Consider the following 19,276-nt stretch of genomic DNA (forward strand, 5'->3'; position numbering starts at 1 on the left):
TCAATGGGTAGGCAGCAAACAATCGGCAAAACGAAAACAGAGCAAGGTCAAACACAGGAAGCCAATGATAGACCAAACGCTTAGAATTACCAGCCAGAGCAAGGATAAGACTTCGCAATGAGTACAAGCAGGTAGCAGTCTAATGAGGTACACCTGGGCAGGTAATCAAGGCTGAGAAATGGCATGATGGGAAATGGAGTTCTGAGGGCTAATATTCTGGGGAGGGTTCCCTCCGGTGGCCGTCAGAGAGAGCCACAGAGGAGCGGTTCATGACAGTTAAAATCACTGTCATTTTTACAGTGTGGGTACAAGACAAATCATGAACACAAACTAGAATTTTGAAATGTAGCAAAGTATGTGACAAAGTCTTTTCATAATGTTTTTCAAACCGCATAAAAACTAAATAAGAGTAAAAAGTATCTGTCCTGCCTGTTGCTACTGAAACAAGTGTCCCAAAGTGCAGTGAGCCAGGGTCCTCACCAATGCTTGAATTTGTGCACACGATAGAAAACCGAAATGAGTCATCTCTGTTTTGTTCTGTACGTAGTCGCTAATATTCCGTTTCATAAGGCTATATTATTTTTCAGATAACAAAGGGACGAATGACTCTGTGGTAAGTAACAAAGCTCTTTAAACAACAAAAAAATACTTTAGACTTTAGACCAGGTTTGAGTTGATCTATAGCAGTCTATTTTCAGCTGCTCTCTGTATAAGAATACAATAATAAAATAGTTTTTGCGAATCGTATCTTGCAACATTGACTCTGTGAGTCAATTTCAGCAAAATTCAAGCTAAAAGGTTTGGGGTGAGTAAAATGGATGCCGTCATTCACCTCATAACCTAAACATAACTTAAATCTGTTTAATTATATCCTGAATTGAGCATTTACAGCATGCACTGGGCTGAAACTTATTTCTTTCCCATCTGCTCATTTAGGTTCATGATACTGTTGATGACGATAAAGTGACTTATTCTTCGATCAGATGAGCAACAACTGGACCAAAAAAAAAAAAAATGTAAAAGTTAACGTAAAATGTAAAAGTTAAAACGCTTAAATTTCCAGTGAGTGTCATTGTAAATAATGTTTTTTTTTGTCTTTTTATTAATTCAGCACCTATGCTTTCATGCTTAGATTCCTATTAATTCATCTTTTTAAATTGTATTTTTTTTTTTAAATGATACTGCAGATGAATTATCTATTATTTGTAATTAATTAAGAAAACGGGTGTTCAAAAATTTCTTTACCATTCATATAATGTTCGTTCTCTCAAGTAGCTGCTTTCTCTATTGCTATTCATTGGTCAAAAATAAATATATGTCATCAGAAGTAGAGTAAGTGGCCTTCATTTACACTGGAAAATATTTTCCATGATTACGAATGCATTTGCAAATTCATGGAAATACTGTCAATAAATAGATATCAGCAGGGGTTAAGATAAAAAATCATCAGTGTAACATTCAGCCAGCAGAGGGAGCCCTCTCCCGATTACTGACTCGAGCCGCTCCCTCTATCACCGCTTACTGTTTGGTGCTATTTAACCGTAGAGCACCATGTGCTCTACGCGCAGTATTGCCAGCCTGTCTGCCTTACCGAGCGTTTACCCAATGTGCTACTGACTATCATTGTGTATGACCATTGCTTGCTTTATCGACTCACGGCTTCACGGATCTTCCTTATTTGTTACGGTAACCGATCTCTATTGAACTTTGTTATTGACCTTTGCCTTCCTTCAACTTTGCCCACGGATATCCTTTAGTGTATGTTTGCCTTCCGGACTGATATTACTGTTGCCAACCCTTGCTTGTCTTTGACCATTCTCATCTGTGTGTGTGTTTCTAATAAACATCTGCAAATGGAATCGCAGTCGGTTTCCGCCTCCTCCTTACAGAATACTTCGCCAGACCAGACTCCAGCGGATGTAACACACATGCAACGATTGATGGCATACCAGGAGGAGCTATTGAAAGGTTACCAGTCCCAATTGAATCAACTGCAGTTGGTGAACGAACACCTCACCCAGTACATTCGGAATCTACCACCTACTACGTCTTCTATGTTTGCCTTACGAAAAAAGTTTGGTTTCTGCTGAACGATGCAAAGGTTTCATTCGCCAGGTCAGGCTGTATTTGGAGTTTCAACATGGTAGATTCAACAATGAAGAAACCAAGTGTGCATTTATCTTGACGCTACTGACTGGAAGAGCGATTGACTGGGCGACTGCAGTTTGGGATACAGATCCCCACATCAAGACATCTGCTAATTATTTTTTACAGATGCTACGAGAGGTGTTTGAATATCCTGCAGGGGGCAAGGATATCTCAACACAGCTGATGGATCTGTCCCAGGGTAAACGCACTGCTGCTGATCATGCTATTGAGTTCGGACGCCGCTGCTCAAAGTGGCTGGAATGATATCGCACTCAAGGCGACTTTCAAGCGGAGAATTACAGACGGAATTGGCGTGTAAAGGTGAGGACTTATCCTTTTCTGATCTCGTCAACTTAACTATCCGTATTGACAATCTTAAGCGCCAGGCACCACAACGTAAGGCGCCGTTTAAGATCACGAGCCAGGAAAAGGATCAAGTATGACACAAGTTAATGGGGAGACCGAACCCATGCAAGTAGACTCCCAACGTGTGTCTATTGAAGAATGCGAGCACCGCGTCGTCTTCAACTATGCTTTTACTGTGGAGAAGGAAAACATTATCAGGCTGACTGTCCTCACAGACCCACTACCGCCAACCGGGTAAATATGGATCATTTTTACATGCTCAGCAACAAGGCTCTCATGTTACCTATCATGCTTAGAATAAACAATGTAAATGTTATGTTGACAGCAATGGTTGACTCGGGCGCAGCCTTGAACATCATCAGTCGTGAGGTAATCGAAAAGTATCACATTCCTTCTCAACCCTGTGAATCTGTTTTAAGGATTAAGACCATTAATGACGATGACATAGGAAGGGGCGTTTCTCATAGAACCAGGACTCTTACTCTCCAGGTTGGCATGTTCCACAAGGAAGCCATTACGCTCTATATTGTTGATTCATCCAAGTATGAAGTAATCCTCGGATTCCCCTGGCTCTCTGTACACGACCCAACTATATCCTGGGGTAGAGGTGAGTTAACGCAATGGTCTCACACTTGTATTAACAGATGCTTCGCTGTATCACCAAAGAACTGCCTCACCACCAGTATAGAGAGTCCAGATGATCAAAGGAGAGTCAAGATACCAGTATGCTACAGTCAACTTTCAGAAGTGTTTAGCAAATCAAGGGCAACAGAATTACCACCTCACCGACCATGGGACTGTGCGATTGACCTCCTACCTAACGCCATGCCACCCAAAAGCAAGGTATACCCGTTGTCACTCACTGAAAGCCAGGCTATGGAGGAATATATTAATGAGGCTCTTAGCTTTGGGTTCATTAGACCTTCCACTTCACCTGCAGCAGCTGGATTCTTCTTTGTGGGTAAGAAGGATGGAGGCCTGCGCCCATGCATCGATTATCGAGGCCTAAATAACGTCACAGTCAAGTTCCGATATCCCTACCTTTAGTTCCATCAGCTCTAGAACAACTACGTGAGGCAAAGGTGTATGCTAAGTTAGACCTCCGTAGTGCCTATAACCTGATAAGGATCAAGGAGGGAGACGAGTGGAAGACTGCTTTCATGACGACTAGAGGGCACTATGAGTATCTCGTTATGCCGTATGGGCTAGCTAATGCTCCAGCTGTATTCCAGTCTTTTATCAACGAGATCTTCAAGGACATCCTGAACACATACGTGGTGGCTTATATTGATGACATCCTCATCTACTCAAAGAATGAAGCCGATCACATTGGACATGTCAAAGAGGTTCTTTCCAGGTTACTAAAACACCAGTTGTTTGTCAAGGAGGAGAAATGTGAGTTTCATGTGTCTCAAACTTCGTTTCTAGGTTACCAAATCAGTCACCAGGGAGTGAGGATGGACAAGGACAAGGTTAAGGCAGTTACGGACTGGCATCAACCCACTACTGTCAAGGAGCTACAACGGTTTCTAGGGTTTGCAAATTTCTACAGACGCTTTATCCGAAACTATAGTACTGTTGCTGCACCACTAACCTCTCTCTTAAAGGGAAAGCCGTCCAAGCTGAGATGGAATGAGGGAGCAATTAAGGCATTTTCCAACCTCAAGGAACGCTTTCACCACAGCCCCAATTCTCAAACATCCTGATCCTGAACTACCGTTTATCATAGAAGTGGATGCATCGGACTGCGGAGTTGGAGCTGTTCTCTCACAGCGTCACGGTCAACCAGGGAAACTTTACCCTTGTGCTTTCTTTTCCAGAAAACTAACAGCAGCAGAGAGAAATTATGATGTGGGAAACAAGGAGCTGTTATCCATGAAAGCGGCCATTGAGGAGTGGAGACACTGGCTAGAAGGAGCAGTGCACCCGTTCCAAGTCATCACGGATCACAAAAACCTTGAATACATCAAGGGAGCTAAAAGGCTGAACCCCAGACAGGCAAGATGGGCACTGTTCTTTATGCATTTTTAATTCACTGTCACCCATCGTCCAGGTTCCAAGAACAGTAAGGCTGACGCACTGTCCCGAAGATATGACGCACCACTGAAGGAGGGAGTCCCGGATAATATTCTGCCACCCACGGTAATCCTGGCACCAGTGTCCTGGGATATCATGGAGGAGCAGCAGAGGGAATTGCAGCACGAACCAGCACCCCTCAATGTCCCACCATTATGTACCATCTACGATATGCCAACGCATCCTACAATGGGTGCATACTTCACTGAGTTCAGGTCATCCAGGCATCAACAGGACATTACAGTTGGCGCAGAACGCTTTTTGGTGGCCGTCAATATCCCGGGATGTGACGAACTATGTCAAGGCCTGCCAGGTATGTGCACAATGCAAGACCCCCAGAGAATTACCTGCCGGTTTACTAAAGCCAAGTATGGAGGGCTTTCTGTAAACACCTCGACATTAATGTGAGCCTTACCTCAGGTTACCACCCACAGGCTAATGGACAGGTCGAGAGACTTAATCAGGAGATCGGGAGGTACCTTCAACCTATTGCCACAGAGAACAACACAGGTGGTCAGAGTTTTTACCATGGGCTGAGTATGCTCAGAATTCACTAGTCAAGCTAGCTACAGGTATGACCCCATTCCAGTGTGTCCTCGGGTATCAGCCGCCCATGTTCCCGTGGTCAGGAGAACCATCCAATGTCCCAGCCGTTGATGATTGGATTCGTAGGAGTGAGAGGGTGTGGGATAGTGCTCATGTACGACTTCAAAGAGCGATCAGGTATCAGGAGATTCAAGGTAACCGCCAAAGACGCCCACATCCCCCATATCAACCTGGACAAAGGGTCTGGCTCTCGACGAGGGACATCAAGATGCGGCTGCCCAGTAAGAAGCTAAGCCCAAGGTATGTTGGACCATTCAAGATAATAAAACAAGTGAATGATGTCACATACCAACTTGAACTACCTACTAATTATCGTATATCTCCATCCTTTCACGTATCCCTCCTCAAACCGGTCCACCGGGAGCTGACCCTGGCCTGAAGCCCCAGAACCACCGCCGCCACTTGAGATTGACGGGAACCCCGCATATCAAGTGAGTGGACTACTGACTCGAGACTGGGGGTCGGCTCCAGTACTTGGTGGACTGGGAGGGTTATGGACCAGAGGAGAGATCCTGGGTAGCCGCTCAGGACATTTTGGACCCATCCCTTATAGAGGAGTTCCACAGAGCCAGACCCGATCGTCCAGCACCTCGCCCTAGGGGAGAAGACCACGTAACCCACAACGAGATCCATCCCAGGATCAACCATGGCCACGAGAACAACCACGAAACCAATCACGAGATACTGCCCAGGACCAACCACGACCACGTGGGCGCCCACGAAATCAATCACAAGATTCTGCCCAGGACCAACCACGACCACGAGGACGCCCACAAGGACGTCCACGAAAAGCTCCAGGAGTCGCTCCTAGTGTGGGGGGGGGGGTTCTGTAACATCCAGCCAGCAGAGGGAGCCCTCTCCTGATTACTGACTCGAGCCGCTCCCTCTATCACCACTTCCTGTTTGGTGCTATTTAGCTCTGCGAAGTATTGCCAGCCTGTCTGCCTTACCGGCGTTTACCCATTGTGCTACTGACTATCATTGTGTATGACCATTGCTTGCTTTATCGACTCACGGCTTCACGGATCTTCCTTATTTGTTACGATAACCGATCTCTATTGAACTTTGTTATTGACCTTTGCCTTCCTTCGACTTTGCCCACGGATATCCCTTTGTGTATGTTTGCCTTCCGGACTGAAATTACTGTTGCCAACCCTTGCTTGTCTTTGACCATTCTCATCTGTGTGTGTGTTTCTAATAAACATCTGCAAATGGAATCGCAGTCGGCTTCCGCCTTCCACTCGGTAGCAGCCAATCAGTATCTACTAACGTGGGCGCAACCAATCACCTAACAATTACTTCAAAAATGGCGATTTTTCTAGAGATAAGTTTGGAAATTAGTGATCAAAGTAATTGTGGCGTCGTAAGTTTGATTTTAGTTGTTATCGATAGTGTAACTTTGCCTACTTTAGTTCAATGGTTCAATTATAGAAGTTACACACGCAACACTATCCATAATCGTTTTGTGTGTTGAACTTTTCAGAAGACTGTCCGATATCCGTTAACCTACTGTAACAATTGACCAAACAGTTTCGTTACTGAACTACTTCTTTCTATACATTCTCCTTCTTTCCCTTATTTCTGTCTTCACCTTGTGTGTACCTGGATATCGGTTATTACAAGAAAATGAAGCATTACATTTCCAAAAAGTGAATTTGTTCAGAACATGCAAAACCATATCCACGCGTAAATGCTATTCAACTTCTGAAATGGTATCATTTCGGTATCAAATTGGAGAATAGAGTGTCAGTAATGTATAACGACGAGATTAAACGCTCGATTCTCAGGCATTTTCAGATCCCGAACACTTTCAGACGAAGCATGCCATATATTTTGAGGATAATGCCACAGGTGAACATTGTACAAACCACACATGCATTTCACATGTTTAATCTTTATCTCTTGTCTTTCTAGAAAAACTTGCACTGATGTAACTTAAAATGCATTACTTCCATTGTTTGGTCTTAAAACGCTCACAGGTGATGTTTTTCGCCAAGACACTATTCTAGAAACTGTAACTGTTAATGTCAAAGACCTAGTCCTGGTTTAATCTAATCCATAGGATGAACTACCTGTTTTAAGGAGGCTGGGCCATGATGTTTGGAAATTGCAGTCATTTTTGTCAAATGTCAATTGTGCGTATCGTCGTAAAGTCAAATGTCTGAAATCGTAACTTAGCGAAATGACTTTAAATAAAGTTCATTGAGACGCTCTCTCTTTTGTCTTCTAGGCAGGTCTTTGTGTGTGTAGCTTTTATAATAAATATACAACATAAGTGCATCTCATAAATAAACCTTTTTAAACAAAAATATGAATTATATAAAATCAAATTAAAAACTAATTTAAATATGCATTGAAAACTATTCTACATTTATATAATTATCTGTCTTGCCGCCGCCTTCCATTTCCGTTTTTTTAGCGACAGTCGACATCTGGTTTTAGTGTCAGCCACTTCCTGCTGACGGCTGCCGATTTTTTTTTCGAAACTGGCAGTAATTTGTAAATGGTCTGCAGCAACTATACAGCAAAAATCACTTAAAGAGGAACTTCATCAGAATGTGTGAGATTTTCAGTCTAAACTGTGTTCAGAGCTGGTCGCAGTGCGGTGAAACCTACATAGTTCTCACGTGCTGTATTCACACGCTAACACACCTCAACAACAACGAGAACAACACACCAAAAATACAGCCATTAGTAACGGGAAGAGAAAAAAGTTTTAGTTACACAACAATTGAGGCAATGATTCAAGCTCATTCTTTGAAATGTAGATGTTGATGTAGATGTGTCTACTGTGATAGCACACGTACGTCTGCAAGATGTCTGTTAAAGATCTCTTGATCTGGAAAGCATCTGCTGGCTACAAACATCTAGCAGACGTCAGTTGTGCATGCATTCGAAAGCATAACATCTCAAAGACATCTAATCGACGTCTATTAGACATCTAAAAGGAGGCGCTCAATAGGCGTATTGCAGATGAGCAAACTACCTAAATAATACGTCTTGCTGATGTCACATAGACGTCTCCTAGATGTACGTCACGCTTATCTAAAGGCAGCATTTGGCTGACTGAAAACCTCGCAATGAAGCAAACAAATAGCTCTTCAAAGTCTCAATTCTACAATTAAATTCAAACTACAATAAGTGTTAACCGCCTCAGATTAACTGATGAGCAGAAAAGTAATTCATCGGTATAGTGTGGGCGATCTTAAATAGGATCTTAAAGTCTGGAGGAGGAGCTGGCGGCGTTTAAAGGAAGAGATGCAATTATTTGGACAGTAAGAGAAAATGGCTGATAAGAGTCAGATGTGTCTGCTGGGACTCGTTCTCTCTGCACTTCTCACAGGTGAAGAAATCTCTTTATTATCTTTACCATAAAAGATGCACGATTTGAACAACGGTCTATTTAAACAATTTAGTTTGATTTCTGAAGCTTAACTCGGCACAATGAAATTTTGATGAAATTCAAGTGATGTAAATACCGTTTTATTATTTATTGCTTGTTTAGAATTGTACATTTGAAACTCTCTAAAGTCTCTAAACTATGAAGTATACCAGAAAGCAGATTATATGACATGCAAAAAAAAAGTTTAGTACTTCTTAAGATGAACTTAAGATCATCTAAGTGTACTCAACTCTGCACCATGAACATGAACTAAAATGCACTTTTAACATACTTTGTTTTTAAAAACGTAATTAGTTACCACTTGAGTGCACTATTGTATGAAAGACAGTTTCAAGTGTGCTACAAATACATCAGTGCATCTGTTCTGTAATATAATGTGGTCCCAGTAAATTTTATATATATTTATAGATATATATATGGTTCTCACTCGATCTGCATTCATAAGGATTTTTGAAAATAAAAATCATCATAAATTACTCATCTTTGCAAGCACAGGGTGTTTTTTTTTCATTTAATCAATTTTTTGTTAACCCTGATTTCTTCGTTTCTTTCTGCAACTACCCTGAACTGAAAACATGAGACAAAAAGATTGTATTTACAGATTATTCATCAAGAAAATGTCTGAAATCTATCCAGCTATCTATCTATCACATAGCAACCTCCCAGAATACCCTAGCAAGCACCCTGAGTACCCTAGAAACACATGGCAACACCCTAGCAACCACCCCGGGTCTATCACATAGCGACTATTTATCCGTCTATTGTTTATTCTACTTTCAAACTTCTTCACATCAACACATTCAAACTACAAGCATTTTAAACCACTGCTTTCTCAAGACAACTTTTGCCGAATGTTTATTCAAGCTTTAATAATTATTATCATCATTTAGGTACCGGTGGAGCGCGTGATACTCATGTGTTCTGCAGTTCTGGTGAAAATGTCAGTCTGCCCTGTAATAATGCTCTTTTTGGCTGTACATCAACTGCATGGATGTATAGCAAACAATCAGGGACAGTTGAACTGATTTATGGAGGAAAAAAGAAGAAAGACATAGAGAGATCTGAGAGACTGAGTCTGGGCTCTGACTGCTCTCTGAACATCACTAAAGTCACGAAAGAAGATCATGGATCTTACATCTGCCGGCAATTTGTGACTGGAAAACAAGGAAAGAATGAACAACAAGGAAATGATTCACGCGTTTATCTGCATTTTCTTCATGGTGAGTGTTTCTTTAAGTTGTATGATTAAATCCTTTCTTTACGTTTAATCTCACACGTTCAGTGTCAATGATTTCTGTTTTATTTTGTCTTTCAGTCACTTCATCCTCCTCTCAGATCAGTCCAGGCAGCTCTGTGACTCTCTCCTGTCAGTTGTATTGTGATCTAATCTCTTGTGATTCTTTGGTCCGTGATGAAGTTCAGCTGATCTGGGTGAATCAGTTTGGTGTGAATCTACAGACAGACTCCAGATATCAGATCTCATTCTCCTCAGAACACTGTAACATCTCTCTGACTACAAAACTCCAGAATGAAGATCTCAACAGAGAGTGGAGATGTGAGGTTACTCAGAGAAATCAACCGAAGACCTCGGTCACGTATACTGTCAAGTATTCAGGTAAAAAGAAAACCAAACCCAATGGATTTCACAAACACAACATGAGGATTAATAATGTAGTTAATTGAGGACTAACTAAAGAGATACATGCTGCAGCTTTTTACTCTTAAAAATTAGGCATAAACAACTTAATGTTGTACAGAAATAACTCTCATCCCGTGATAATTCAACGCAAACTATATTTCATGTGAGTTTATCAAGGATGATAAAATGAATGTTTAACAGTGTGTCGATGATAAACGTTCATCTTCTTGCAGCTGCAGTCGATTCAACAAAACCGCTCCCAGTCAAGAATAAACCAAGACAAACTACACGACCAGGTGCACCATCACTGACTCACAACATCAGTGTCTGGTTTATACACGAGTCACGACCATAGTACACCCTTTAGTCCAGGGATGTCAAACTCAGTTGTACAAGGGCCAAAATTCAAAACACACTTTAGGTCGCGGGCGAACAGGATAAACATTTATTTAACACACTAAAACTAAATGTTATTATGCTGAAACAAACGTAAACCTTAAATTACTTCTATTTAATTTTTGCTCTTCATAAAAACATCTTGTTAAATATAACATTCAAATTCCTTTGCTCCTATGTCAATGTATATATATAAAAAAAATAAACTTAAATATCCCAAAAGATTTTGCTCTCCTTAAAAATATCTCCTGTCGAAATTATACAAGTTAGAAATATGAACATGCTACAAAACCTGAAATGTACATAAAATGTGTGCTTTTCAACAATACCAATTCAAATCATTCCGTTTTCTTTGCTCTTATGACTCTGATCTGATTATATGCTCTGACCGCAGCCGGATACCTGGCATCTTTTTTTGGCAACAAGTTTGGTGTAAAGTCCTGTGTTGTGGAGATTCTCAGGATGGACAGCAGGTGCTCATCAGTGAGACGACTTCTGTGTGCTGTTTTGTTCACCTTCATCACTGAGAAGAGCTTCTCACACAGATATGTGCTCCCAAACGTGCACAAGCTTCGAGCCGCATGAAGACGGAGCTGAGGCATTGATGTAGGGATGGAGTGAATGAACAGTGTCGTACTTTGCCTTCAGTGTCCCATTACACTGCAGCTCAATCAGTTCCATCTGAATCTGCGCAGGTGCAGTTTCAACATCGACGGCAAATGGTTGCGAAGCAACTCAAAACTCTTTTTTTGTGCTTCAAAGTCACTAAAACGCTGTGCGAACTCAGCGCGTAGTGTGCTCAGTTCGTTTTGGGGAACACATTTGTGCTGACTTGGTTCAACATTACTTGCTCTGAATCCAGGTCTTTCAGGTTATCCTTGTGTTTTGTCTCAAAGTGCCATCTTATATTGAATTAGCTCCACAAATGAGACACACGGGTTTACCCGTCCCATCGGTTATTAAAGGCTCTGTTTTCAGAATCAACTTTTCTCTTCAGCATCGTGAGGGGTATCTTCGACTAACGGCTATCTTCGTAATATCTTAATAGCTTCGTAATAGCTAGACTTAATTGACGCGAAAGTAAGCGGCAAGGCAGCTGAAGCGTTGCATTATGGGATCTGTAGTTCTGTGCAGTATTGCGTTAACAGCGCTTCATATCGATGGGCCATGAATAACGATAATGTAAAATGATCTTGCGGGCCAGATATGATTGCAAGGCGGGCCGGATGTGGCCCGCGGGCCGTGAGTTTGACACATGTGCTTTAGTCGTTTCAAAATGATTACACAATAAAGCTTTTTACAGAATATAATATAAATCATTCACTTTTTCCTCAAGATTGTACTCCAGATTGTGTTGATTATAAACGTTCATCTTCTGCAGCTGCAGTCGATTCAACAAAACCGATTCCAGTCAGCAGCTCCGAGAAGAAACCAAGACAAACTAAACCAGCAGCTCAAGGTGCGTGATCCCTGACACTTACTCAGCATCTCAAGTCTCTTTTTTTAAAAATAATCTTCATGACTATGGTTTTGCATCTCAATGTACAACATACCAGTGGATCCACTGAGATGGCTTCAGCTATGCATGGCTTGTTCACATCTCAGCACGTTTGAACTGATCTAATGTGATCCACAGATGCAGCTGATAGCGCGTGTAAGACGTATACGTTATTCAGAGGTACGAAATGGCTTTGCTTGCACCCGAAACCATCACTGAATTTTTCAAGGGTTTGATATGGTCCGTTGCTCCATACTCTAGCTATTTTTCTCGCATCTTTCCTGCAGTCATTGTGATTATTGTTGAGATCGCAGTGTTCGTTGCTCCTACTGTCGTTCTTCTTCAGATCAGCTGTGTTAAAAGAGCTGGTGAGTTCTGAACGTCACCGAATCTCTTTATTTACACGTTAAAAAGGTCATTAATACTATTGTATTTCTTTTGCAGGCAGGAAGATCTCTCGCCACCCAGAGGAAATAGAGATGCCTACAGTATTACAATAACGTACTCTCATAATACTACTTATTTTCATATTTGTAGATATACGCATACAGCTTTCGGTGTTATTTTTACAGCGCTTTTTATTTTACAGAATGCTTTAAATATTAAATAAACCGATACATGTGCGATTATTTACGCAAAAATGTATTTTTATATTTAAAATAAATTAAATTTAAGTGTTTTATTGATCCAGTTTTTATTCACAATATATGCTGCAGATATTTACAAATGCTTTGTTTCCTCTTAACCCTAAATAGGAAAATACTGAAATAATTGTATTCCGCATCAACATACTTCAGCATGATTTCTTGTTAAAGCTACGGTTCAAAGGTTTTGCTTCTGTCGCCATCTATGTTTAAAAACCTGGTATTGCAGTTTCTTGCTGAATTATATTTCATATGTGGGATATAAAAAAGCGCTCCCTTCAAACTGGTTTTCTTTAAAATATAAATTCTGAAGCAATCCTTCTGACTTTTTTAAATATTACTGATTATTTATATTTTTATATCATTTTTGTTATATTTTATTTAGTTTTTATGTTATTTTATATTAATATTATTTTATAATGATATTTTTTATTATTTAAAAATTTAATAATTTTATTTTTTAAATGTTGAATGTTTTGCATACAACTAAATATTAAGTAACATGTTAGTCTTAAGATAAAACATAGAAAATAAGTGTGGACTAAAGATGTTTAAGTTGTTTTTAGATCACAAATGTATTTGCTTGTCAATTTAAAAGGAATTGTATATAAATAAATATCAAGTACAGTGTGTCTCATATTTGCATTATTGAATATCCTAAACTGTAGGGTGTTTATTTATTTTCATTGTTAAAGTGTTGAAAGATTTTTCAAGAAGTTCCATTCTATGCTTAAAACTGCCATTATTACAGTCTCCATAAAAATAATATACCTTTTATTATACCTTTATTATTATAGTATACCTTTTATGAAAAAAAATGTTTCTAGCATGGGATTAAGTTAATAAATGAAGGTTATGGCAACATTATGTCATATTTAACATGTTTTTATTTGATATCATATAAATATTTTCCGCCTCAGGGACCCCCTCCATCATCAGGCTCCTAGAATCGTCTTGACCTTCCTCCACTGGACTGAGGTGAAGACTTCTGTCCAAATCCTAAAAGTAGACATAGATAATAAAAAAGTTCAAAAACCAATTACAAATAATGTGCATTTAGGTTTTTAAAACTTTGAAAGACTTAGTATGAATGAAATATTCAGATTAATCTTTTCGACGCTGACTCAGAAAACTGAAGAAGTCAAAAGCTGAACATCTGATTGTCCAAGTGCATGAATTATTTGAAATTGACGTACAACAATGATTGATAAATAATGAAACAATACCGTTTTACTATGTCACGTCTCGAAGGGTAAGAGAAAACACCTGTTCCTCCATGTCCTCTCACTTTCCACGACTTTTTCGATTAAATGTGAATCCTTACTTACTGACATTGTATCACCACAATTCTGGGTGGATTTGCCTTAGAATCGTGGTGTGAGCGATACCGGAGTGAAACCAGTGCAACCTTCACCACTCTCCAAACCCCCTTCATCACTTTTGAAGACTTTTCTAAAATATAAACCATAAATAATAGGCTCAATAATAGGAGATGGAGATTGTGAAAGAGGTTTCATTGAGCTTGTGAGGAACATCTTTTGTGAATTTTATTATTCTCTTTTCATTCCTATGCGTGACCATGGACCACAAAGCCAGTCATAAAGTTGAATGTTGGGATAGGACAAAACATTTGAAAATCTGGAATGTAAAAAATCTCAATATTGAGAAAGTTTTCCAACTGAAGTTCTTAGCAATGCGTATTACTCAAAAACTATGTTTTAATATATTTACAATAGGAAATATACTAAATATCTTCACGGAGCGTGATCTTTACTTAACGTCAAATGACGGCAAAAATTATTGAGACGTATTTTTGGCTAGTGCTATAAATATACCCTAGCGACTTAAGACTTAAGTCCAGGGTCACATACTTTTGATCGCATGAATCTCCATACCCCCTTATACAGCGTGCCTGTGTTTAACAATGAACTTTGCAGATAAAGTTAAAGATAAAGACAACTTAAGACCTACTTAATGTGTTACGCTTCCTTTCGTTGTCCGGTTGGCGCACAGGATCCGCTGTCTAGTTGGTAAAACCACCTGTGCTCTTCTAGATGCTGTAGCATCGGTCTGTCAGCTGGATTGCGGGTCAAACACTGGTAAATCAGGCCACGGCATTCTGTAAAGTTTTCAGAGGAGAGCGCAGGTTAGTCATACTTTTCAAATGTACCAAATTAAATAATCGGGTCTTTACACATGTTACTTGCTACACCAAGAGTAAAGAGGTCTCTGTTCAGTTTACCTGAGGATAAAGTCTGTTTCACGGGAGTGTAGTTACGCAGTATTTTGTCTTTGCTTTTAAAGGGCAGATATCCATGCAGGATTCGGAAGAGAATCATGCCCACAGCCCAGACATACGCCGGGCCGGCGTGGGCGTGGAATCCTTCATGACCTCGGTGGGGTGTACAGCTGTGCTCCTGCAAGAGAAACGTTTTTTAGCATCGAACTATTGCGTTATCAAAAAGGCAACACCGTGATCAATGTAACACAAAACACACCTTGATATTGACTGCTGAGATTGCCCCCGCGGTGGATCAGTTGAGCGCAGCCAAAGTCAATTAGCTTGAGCTCCAAAGTAGTGGGAGTCACTAGGATGTTCCCCGTGTGGATGTCGCCGTGGAAGACCCTTCGGTCGACGCAGTGTTTCAAAGCTTGGATTAACTGACCGATTAACCAGCATGCTTCCCGTTCATTGATGGGCTCCGAGCACTCGATGTACTCATTCAAGGTACAGCAAGGTTTAGGGAACTCCATGATGAGCACGAAGCTCGTCTTTTTCTCAGTCCATTCGTACAATTTGATGACGTTGGGGCATAATGGAGGTTTTCCCAACCTGAGCAACATTGCCACTTCTGCAAGCACGGGTTTGGAATGACCAGCCTAGAGAGAGCAAGAGAGAAAAAAACGGTTCACTACTTGGACGATGAACATCATTCTGCTTAGATTTGCACTTAAATCTCTGTTGTCTATTTCATTTCTGCTTTATGTTAGCTACAGGTATTTACAGCAATAGTCACTCAATCCTTAGATTTGTCAACTTACAAGATGAAGATAATGGTCAGTCTGGCGCTTGCGGATGTACTTCACGGCAACCTGTGAATGGCAAAAATTAAGTTAATTTCTCCAAACACACCAAAGGATCTCGACAGTGGACACACATCTCTACATCTGAAGCAAAATGATGATACAAGTCAATAAAATTGCTTTACCGTCGTTTTGTCACCAAATAGGTAGGTTGCCTCATACACCTTGCCATAACTTCCGTGTCCTAGAAGATCTCCCAATAAAAAGACAGGTGCTCTACCTGAAAAACAGATAGGAAGAAGTTACAGTACCAGATTTACAGTCTGAATTCTGATTTAAAGCAGAGAAATATAGGTAATAATGATTCACGGATTGCAGATTGATTCCCAAATCCGAAGAATCCGGCTCATGCGACAACGCTGGATTGGCTGGATTGGCTGGAGTGGCTGGATTGGCTGGAGTGGCTGGATTGGGTGGACTGGCTGGAGTGGCTGGATTGGCTGGAGTGGCTGGGTGGCTGGAGTGGCTGGATTGGCTGGAGTGGCTGGATTGGCTGGATTGGCTGGAGTGGCTGGATTGGCTGGATTGGCTGGATTGGCTGGAGTGGCTGGATTGGCTGGAGTGGCTGGAGTGGCTGGATTTGCACTGGCCTCTTGCACAGGTGGGGGGGGGGACTGGAGAGCTTCATAGCCCTGGTCAGAACTGGTCTGACAGCTTGGCTCAAACTCAAAAGAAAGGGGACAATCTGCTAAGTCCTCATCACTGTCTGGATCCACCTGTGGCGTCGAACCCTGGACAATCTTCGAGTCACGACAGAGGAGGAGGTGCTTTACTGCCTCACGGAATCTCCTGATGAGCACTTGCGGACCGCTTTCCCCTTTCTCTGCTTTTTAGGCTTTTCTAAAATGGAGATAAATAATACAACAAAAGTTACATGCAGTGAATTACAGCAGTGCGTGGTAATAGACAACAGATGGTAGAAATAACAGAAACCTAAAGTAACTAAGACTCACCATCACCCAGATCAGAACAGGAGGGATCTGCCACAGGTGATGACTCGGGATCGGCCATTTCTACGTCAGGTATTTGCTCGCTCCTGGAGGACCTGGCACACACGACGACTCTTCACAGACATCTTCACTGACCTGGCCTGGCAGACACACCGGCTCAGGATCTGTGTTGGCCGTCGGTGCGATTCTGGGAGGACTCGGACAGGCGTCAGCTCTGAATCATCTTGATCCGGCTGTGGTGTAATATTCACCACTCGGTTTGGATCACAGCAAAGGAAAGGGCGCTTTACAGCCTTCCATACTCTCCGAAAGACAGCACGGGCTCCTTTCATCTTCTTTCCTTTTGCAGGTTTTTCTAAAATAAAGAAAAATCGAGGGTAACCTACAGATCTCTGACTACAGATTCGAGTTCTGGGAAAGAAAGTGATGTTAATAAATGCACCTACAATAACCAGCTCACCTGTTGGGCTGTTCTCCACATCGTTTGAAGGACAAAACTTCACGGGTCCTGCATTATCTGAGCCAACGCTCCTGAATCTCTTGTTGTTGTTGCCTTGACAGGCTTTTTGTCAGCTGTCTCTTTAATGCTGACAGAGTCAGACATCACGTCTGAAGTAAGACCGATCATCTCCACTCTTTCTCTCTCAACTTCACTAAACTCCATAAAACACTGTTTGATTATATTATAAACCAAAAGGAGTTCGTGTCAGTACAATGTTTATCGACTGAAGCATTCGGTGAGAACAACCATCCGTCGATACTCTACACTTTCGCGCAAGAAATGCGATTCAAAAGTTCGAATTCGAACGCGTGGTTTGTGACGTCATACCTCGATGTCACGAGACCGCCCGCCCGCGCTTCTTGTTTTGTTTTGAACCGTTCTAAACAGGCGCGTGCTTGAATTTCACAGCCGGCTCCATTCATATATTAAATATATTAGTATAAAAGTATATTGTGACTTAAACACGCTGCACGTGCGAACGTAACGTCCGTGCCTAAACGGGTATCGGGCGCGTGAACTTCCTGGGACACGGTAATGTCTTATAGTGTATAACGTTAATATTTCGAATAATATCACAGTTTTATAACGATTTAACGAAGAGCAGTTCATAATTTTCAAAATAATAATTTTTCCGCGACAAATCTGAGGGGTTTGTTAGGTTTATATCGTGATGATTAACGGAAATTGTTTTGCTAACGCTAAATTAAATTGGAGATTTTGATGTCCAGAAGCCATTTGAAAGTTTGACTTATTATTTGATACTTTAAGCATTTTGTCACTCATTAATAATAAATATTGAATATACATTCTAGTAATTTTTGGTGCGTCTAATTTATTTACTGTACCTAAATATTTGTATTTTTCGCTTATTCCTACAATGTTTATTATAGCATTGTTTCCTTGGTCTATAATTTGTATTTGTACTTAATTAGAGGTCACTTTATTTAAATTCAACCTTTCTATGTTATAAGGATCGTATTTATTTTTTTTTACGTGTCCCTGTTTTTTCTCAGATGCATCATTCCCTGCAGGTGCCTGAAGATGATCTTCTCTGGTCGACTCAAGAAGATGTGATGACCTGACCGATAAAGAAATGGCCAAATTCTTGGTAAGTCGAGCTCATCGCTGTACAACAATCCTTGCCGTGTCAAAATCTCAAAATATTATTTTATTTTGAGCTAGAGCTGCTTTACAGCACACTTTAGATTTGCCTAAAGGTTGCGTTACACACTTGAAGATCTACCTAATGTAATCAGAGAGAGGAAGAAAACACATATATTTGGTAACACTTATATTTTACTTAATGCATTACTAATAAGGTGTTACTGCAGAATTAATAGGCAATTCTTTTTCTAATACTGTTGTTGTTACACAGCAGGAAATAGAAACTTGGCTGATAGGACGCAGTTTTTGCATGGATGGAGCGAGAACAATGTAAGCATCTAAAACACTTTCACACAGTTCAGATGAATGGTAAAAATCACCTCCTTTAACAGCGCAGTTAAACCAAATGTATGGCGCTAAAATAAGTTCAGCACTAAAAACAACATTGTAATAAGACGTATTGTTACATGCATCTGGCTTATAGATCAACCGCTTTTTCTGTGCGCGCACTTTAGATGTGTGAGAATATTATTCTCGATATTCGAAGGACAGTGCGACCACGTGCAGTGCGTTTTATTCATATCCATACCGTTTTGCTCCAAAATCACTGTATAACACCGTTGCAGTTTTATTATTCATGAATTCAAGCATCGCTATCTGCATGCTGTTCAGCTATAGTTATATTTGATGCATTTGTCCATGTAAGGATTTTCTCACATGAAAGAAACATTACAGTACATGGGCGATATAGTAACTTGTAGTTTTTCAGCAAACTGCTTTTTACTCTTAAAGCAGGCGTGCACGGGCGATTCTGAAGATCAGAACTTCATGAGTCCTCCCACGTGTCACGGTTGATTTTA

General features: G+C 40.7%; 2 protein-coding genes across 3 annotated transcripts; one reads left to right on the forward strand and one right to left on the reverse strand.

The window, feature by feature from the left end:
• Nucleotides 1-8,481: 8,481 nt before the first annotated feature.
• Nucleotides 8,482-12,822, forward strand: LOC122343071. 2 transcript variants are annotated; one of them, XM_043237387.1, is made up of 8 exons: nucleotides 8,482-8,539; nucleotides 9,490-9,819; nucleotides 9,915-10,214; nucleotides 10,472-10,534; nucleotides 12,016-12,093; nucleotides 12,271-12,312; nucleotides 12,420-12,500; nucleotides 12,577-12,822. In XM_043237387.1, exons 1-8 carry the CDS (start codon nucleotides 8,482-8,484, stop codon nucleotides 12,630-12,632), a joined length of 1,008 nt encoding a protein of 335 aa, XP_043093322.1. In that variant the 3' UTR covers nucleotides 12,633-12,822. The 2 variants fall into 2 exon arrangements, with proteins under 2 accessions (XP_043093322.1, XP_043093323.1); XM_043237388.1 differs by lacking the exon at nucleotides 10,472-10,534.
• Nucleotides 12,823-15,161: 2,339 nt separating this feature from the next.
• On the reverse strand, nucleotides 15,162-16,871 carry LOC122342256 (serine/threonine-protein kinase pim-2-like). The gene is made up of 7 exons (XM_043236060.1): nucleotides 16,814-16,871; nucleotides 16,642-16,700; nucleotides 16,447-16,600; nucleotides 15,986-16,080; nucleotides 15,819-15,869; nucleotides 15,275-15,656; nucleotides 15,162-15,193 (listed from the first exon to the last, which is right to left on the reverse strand). Exons 1-7 carry the CDS (start codon nucleotides 16,869-16,871, stop codon nucleotides 15,162-15,164), a joined length of 831 nt encoding a protein of 276 aa, XP_043091995.1.
• Nucleotides 16,872-19,276: the final 2,405 nt, after the last annotated feature.

This window comes from Puntigrus tetrazona, chromosome 4 (genome assembly GCF_018831695.1).
Source record: "Puntigrus tetrazona isolate hp1 chromosome 4, ASM1883169v1, whole genome shotgun sequence".
In the NCBI taxonomy this organism is placed as follows: domain Eukaryota; kingdom Metazoa; phylum Chordata; class Actinopteri; order Cypriniformes; family Cyprinidae; genus Puntigrus; species Puntigrus tetrazona.

What these genes read in the sequence shown, in the direction of transcription:
- LOC122342256 (XM_043236060.1), bottom strand. Translation starts at nt 16,871, where the DNA reads ATGGCCGATCCCGAGTCATCACCTGTGGCAGATCCCTCCTGTTCTGAT. An exon ending in CTGTTCTGATCTGGGTGATG is followed by an intron (nt 16,701 to 16,813) that starts GTGAGTCTTAGT and finishes TCTCCATTTTAG; the next exon opens with AAAAGCCTAAAAAGCAGAGA. An exon ending in TATTTGGTGACAAAACGACG is followed by an intron (nt 15,870 to 15,985) that starts GTAAAGCAATTT and finishes TGCCATTCACAG; the next exon opens with GTTGCCGTGAAGTACATCCG.
- LOC122343071 (XM_043237387.1), top strand. Translation starts at nt 8,482, where the DNA reads ATGGCTGATAAGAGTCAGATGTGTCTGCTGGGACTCGTTCTCTCTGCA. An exon ending in TTATCTGCATTTTCTTCATG is followed by an intron (nt 9,820 to 9,914) that starts GTGAGTGTTTCT and finishes TTTGTCTTTCAG; the next exon opens with TCACTTCATCCTCCTCTCAG. An exon ending in AAGACAAACTACACGACCAG is followed by an intron (nt 10,535 to 12,015) that starts GTGCACCATCAC and finishes CATCTTCTGCAG; the next exon opens with CTGCAGTCGATTCAACAAAA.